The sequence below is a fragment of the Lacerta agilis genome, chromosome 8 (genome assembly GCF_009819535.1).
Source record: "Lacerta agilis isolate rLacAgi1 chromosome 8, rLacAgi1.pri, whole genome shotgun sequence".
NCBI lineage: Eukaryota > Metazoa > Chordata > Lepidosauria > Squamata > Lacertidae > Lacerta > Lacerta agilis.
In genome coordinates this window covers 58,651,044-58,654,968 of record NC_046319.1, presented here as the reverse complement: position 1 = coordinate 58,654,968, position 3,925 = coordinate 58,651,044, and the positions used below count along the sequence as shown (strand labels likewise).

Genomic DNA, 3,925 nt, shown 5'->3' with positions numbered 1-3,925 from the left:
TGTTGATGGACTCCCGTTATCCTACCCACTGGGCACAACATCTGGAGGGCCACAGGTAAAAGCATATGTTCTAGCAGCAGAAGCTAGACAGGGTGGGATGTGAGAGTTCCAAGACTGTCAAGAGAGAATGGGGCAGGAGGTGGCTACTTCTAAGCGCAACGAAAATCCATGCAGGTGAACCCACTTTCCAGACCACAGAGCACCTAAACATGAAGTGTTGTATTCAACATAGTGACAAGGACAATGTTTCAGCAGGATTTCTCCTTGTGCAACAGAATGTTCTCCCCATCTCCTCCCTGCAGCACCGCAAGGTGCCTCCTAAATCAGTTCTGGTTTTTATCCCAACCCTTCAGAGCAGAATTGGGGGTGGCATGCATGCAGAGGAAAAAGGGGGAAACCCCATTGCACTAGAGCTAACTCTTTTGCCAGTGCAAATATTTAGCACCTTGAAATGTTTGACAGTTTCTGACCAAGGTTGGTCCACTGGCAATATTTGAATAGGTGACAGCCCTGAAACCTTTTTTAAAAAACAAACAAAAAACAAGCCCAACCTTAATATATTGGACAGCAGCAGTGAAAATATTCAAAACCAAAAAAAGTTATAATAGTTGGAAAGACAGCCAGGAAGAAGCAACTTCCCTCCTTGCCAGATCACTGTACTGCACCTGACACCATTTGGACCAGATGGGACTGGTAGGTCTGCAAACATTACAAAAGATTTCAGCTGGAGAGACAGTGTTTTGTCCATGCTTCTAGCAGGCTAGACGTATTCAACCTATTTTATTAAAAACCATTTGGCTTCAGACACATGCAGGGTGGGCAAGAACCTGCTGCTTTGGACACACTCCAGCTGGCTGCACACTCCCAGTTTTCATAAGCTTTGAGCCATGTGAAAGTCATTGTTCACCGACAAGATCCAACATTGCATGCTTTTGCAGTTGTGCAACTGGACTGACACCTTCCCAAAACATAGCAACAATCATAACAAATAATGAACCTCTGGACATTAGTCCAGAACATTTCTTGAGAACAACTTTCCTTTTGGTGCAAAGCAAAAATATTGATTTGGTTTAATTTATTTAGAGAAAATAGAGCAATAGCCCTAAAAACCTAGACCACCAGGGTTGTATTTTAGCTCTTATTTCCACTAGAGGAAATGAAAAATATAAATGCTTTTAAAACTTAAATAAGACATCTTGCAAGCAGAAAACCAATGTTCTGTCACAAGAATGTTGTCTTATTATAGGATCAAAATCCATTAAGGGTGCAGTTTTTACAGACAATGCAATTATGCATTTGAACCTGCAGATTCAGACTTGTGAAATGGTTCGGCACATCCTCAAGGATTGGAGCAGAATCGGAAAGCTTAACAACTTTGGGCTAGTTTGCATGTGAGGTTTTTTGGGGGGGGACACATGCTAATCTATAAACAAAAGCAATATCCTGTGCATGCAAAGTCAACCCACACTAACTGGGGCAGCAGCAGGGATGGAATCAACAATGGTTATAGAAAAAATAAAAAGCATAAAAATAATCATGAGAACTAGTCACATTTTCTGATCATTCTAAATCTCTCCATGCTCTTTTTTCCCGTTCTGGGCACCTTGTTTTTAGTGCTAGCAGGATCAGCAGTGTGTGAATATGCTGGAGGTACCTGGAAGCAGAATAGGAAATGGAAGAGGACAGATAGCTTGGACCTGGATAGGAAACAGAGCCAACACCACTGTTTCTGCAGTTGACAAGCACAAAAGGAAGATGGAGCAAGCTTGTTTTTTGCTGCTCCAGAGGTTCAAATTACAAGAAAGGAGATTCCAACTAAACATTAGGAAGAACTTCCTGACAGTAAGAGCTGTTCAACAGTGGAACGGACTGCTTCAGATGATGGCGGACTGTCCTTCACTGGAGGTTTTTAAACAGAGGTTGGATGGCCATCTGTCAGTGATTCTTTAGCTGTGATGCCTGCATTGCGGGGGTTAGACTAAATGAAACTCTAGAATTCTATGATTATATGACAGGGAAATGACCAGGAGACGGTGTAGAAGGCAGGCAGCACAAAAACAACCTGGAAGCACAGTGGGGTAGCCTTCTGGCGGCTTCACTTAGAAAAATAGTAGCTCAGACTCAGGGAATGCAACAGATCTAGAAGCTGCAGCAGGCAAAGTATCAGGATTGGCTGTCTTGCATCACCTGATATTCAGGATCATGAGGATTCTGCTCCAAACTGTTTGTATCATGGTTTGAGCCAGATTGAAGTTCCTTTCTCCAACCAGAGACACAGGGCATAAATGCCAACGGGAACTGACCCCTTTCAAGCTCCTTTCTTCTAGTCCCGGACATCAGGCTTCAAGCATATATGCCAATGTCCTTCCCAGCTTTTATTCATGTTTGTGAGACCTTATCATAGGATCATATTCTCTGTATTCCATTTTGTTATGCACTGTGTTTGCATTTCACCAAGAGAAGCCATGCACCAAAATGAAGAGTGAAACAAGCTTGAAAAATTGCATCTACTTGTAAATAATATGGGCCATGTGCTGGGCTCAAGATGCCCATGCTCAATGGGCTACTGATGCTCTGGTATACCACAGGAGGAACATCAAACATTTTAAAAAGCACAAGTCTCCCACCCATGCAAATATGGAAATTTGTAGGCACCTCGTTTGTGTGACCAGGCTAAAGACTGGAGGGCCCACAGAAGGAGAAAGGTGTGAATGCGTGTTATGTCCTTTACAACTCTGCCTGAGCTGGGTTCTTGGCGTAGCCCATGCCTTGCTGGACACATCGAATGAGTTCCTTGCGGTTGTCCAAGATGGTGTCAAAGCTCTCCTGCAGCCGGTTTTGCTGGTCAACCACCTTCTGCTGGAGGCTGCGGATCCAGCGGAGCAAAGCCAGGCGACGATACATCACCAAGTGGACATGGTGCTTCTCTTTCTCCTGCTCCTTGAACTTCTTCTTGTCCTGAAGATTGCGGAAAGCCTCGGCCAGTGCTGGGAAGAGGGTCTCGGAACTAGGAGGAGAGTTCTGTGGCTCAGCTTCAGCTACGGAACATGGTTCTCCATGGCCCTTCCAGTCTTCAGTAGCAACAGCAAGCATGTCCCAAGCACTGGCTGCCCCGCTGTCAGGACTATCAATGCTTAGGGAACTGCTGGCATAACCATTGTCTTCTAAAGGGGAGCTGGCCAGCTTCCTTTCTTTTATCCTCTCCTTGGTGGTTACCTTCTCGTGCTCTGGGTCATTGACTTCTGCTCCTTCTGGAGGTCTGCGGATGTCCTCTTCCTCCTCTTCCTCTTCTTCTTCCTCCTCCTCCTCCTCCTCCTCTTCTTCTTCTTCTGAGGCAAAGGACATGCCACCAGACTTCAAGCCCTGGGGGACATCCTGTGGTTGGCTCATTGCAATTTGCCTCTGCATAAGCACTATTTGGTTATCAGATGCCTCAGGTTCATTGCTCCCTCCTCGCTGCTCCGATTCCCCTGGCCTGCACTGGCTCCAGTTCTCATTGGTGTCATAGGCCTCCTTGCCCATGAAATTGAGGTTTGTATCTGGCCGACAGTCCCTTACACCAAGGTAAGCAGTGTCCAGTTGAGAGTTCCCCTTTGCCTCATTGAACAGCGGGTTAATGGGTATCTCTGGCTGACACATGGTGAACATCTGTGCACCCTCCCAGCTGAGGAAAAGAGAGTAAGAGAGAAATATAGGAACAAAATGTGTAACCCACACGAAGGTCACATCCACCTAAGAACATAAGCAGAGCCTGCTGGATCAAGCCAATGGCCCATCTAGTTCAGCATCTTCTTCTCACAGGGGCCAACCAGGTGCCTGTGGGAAACCTGCAAGCAGGACTTGAGCACAGAAGTGCTCCCCCTTCTTGCAGTTTCCAGCAACTTGTATTCAGAGGCATAATACCGGTACCTCCGACCATGTGGGC

At 45.9% G+C, this 3,925-nt stretch overlaps 1 protein-coding gene across 1 annotated transcript; it reads right to left on the bottom strand.

Annotated features, from left to right (window-relative positions):
• Nucleotides 1-531: 531 nt before the first annotated feature.
• C8H1orf216 (chromosome 8 C1orf216 homolog) lies at nt 532-3,663 on the bottom strand. Its single transcript, XM_033157721.1, has one exon. It carries the CDS (start codon nt 3,646-3,648, stop codon nt 2,728-2,730), a length of 921 nt encoding a protein of 306 aa, XP_033013612.1. The 5' UTR covers nt 3,649-3,663; the 3' UTR covers nt 532-2,727.
• Nucleotides 3,664-3,925: the final 262 nt, after the last annotated feature.

Coding starts and splice junctions, on each gene's coding strand:
- C8H1orf216 (XM_033157721.1), bottom strand. CDS start 3,648: ATGTTCACCATGTGTCAGCCAGAGATACCCATTAACCCGCTGTTCAAT.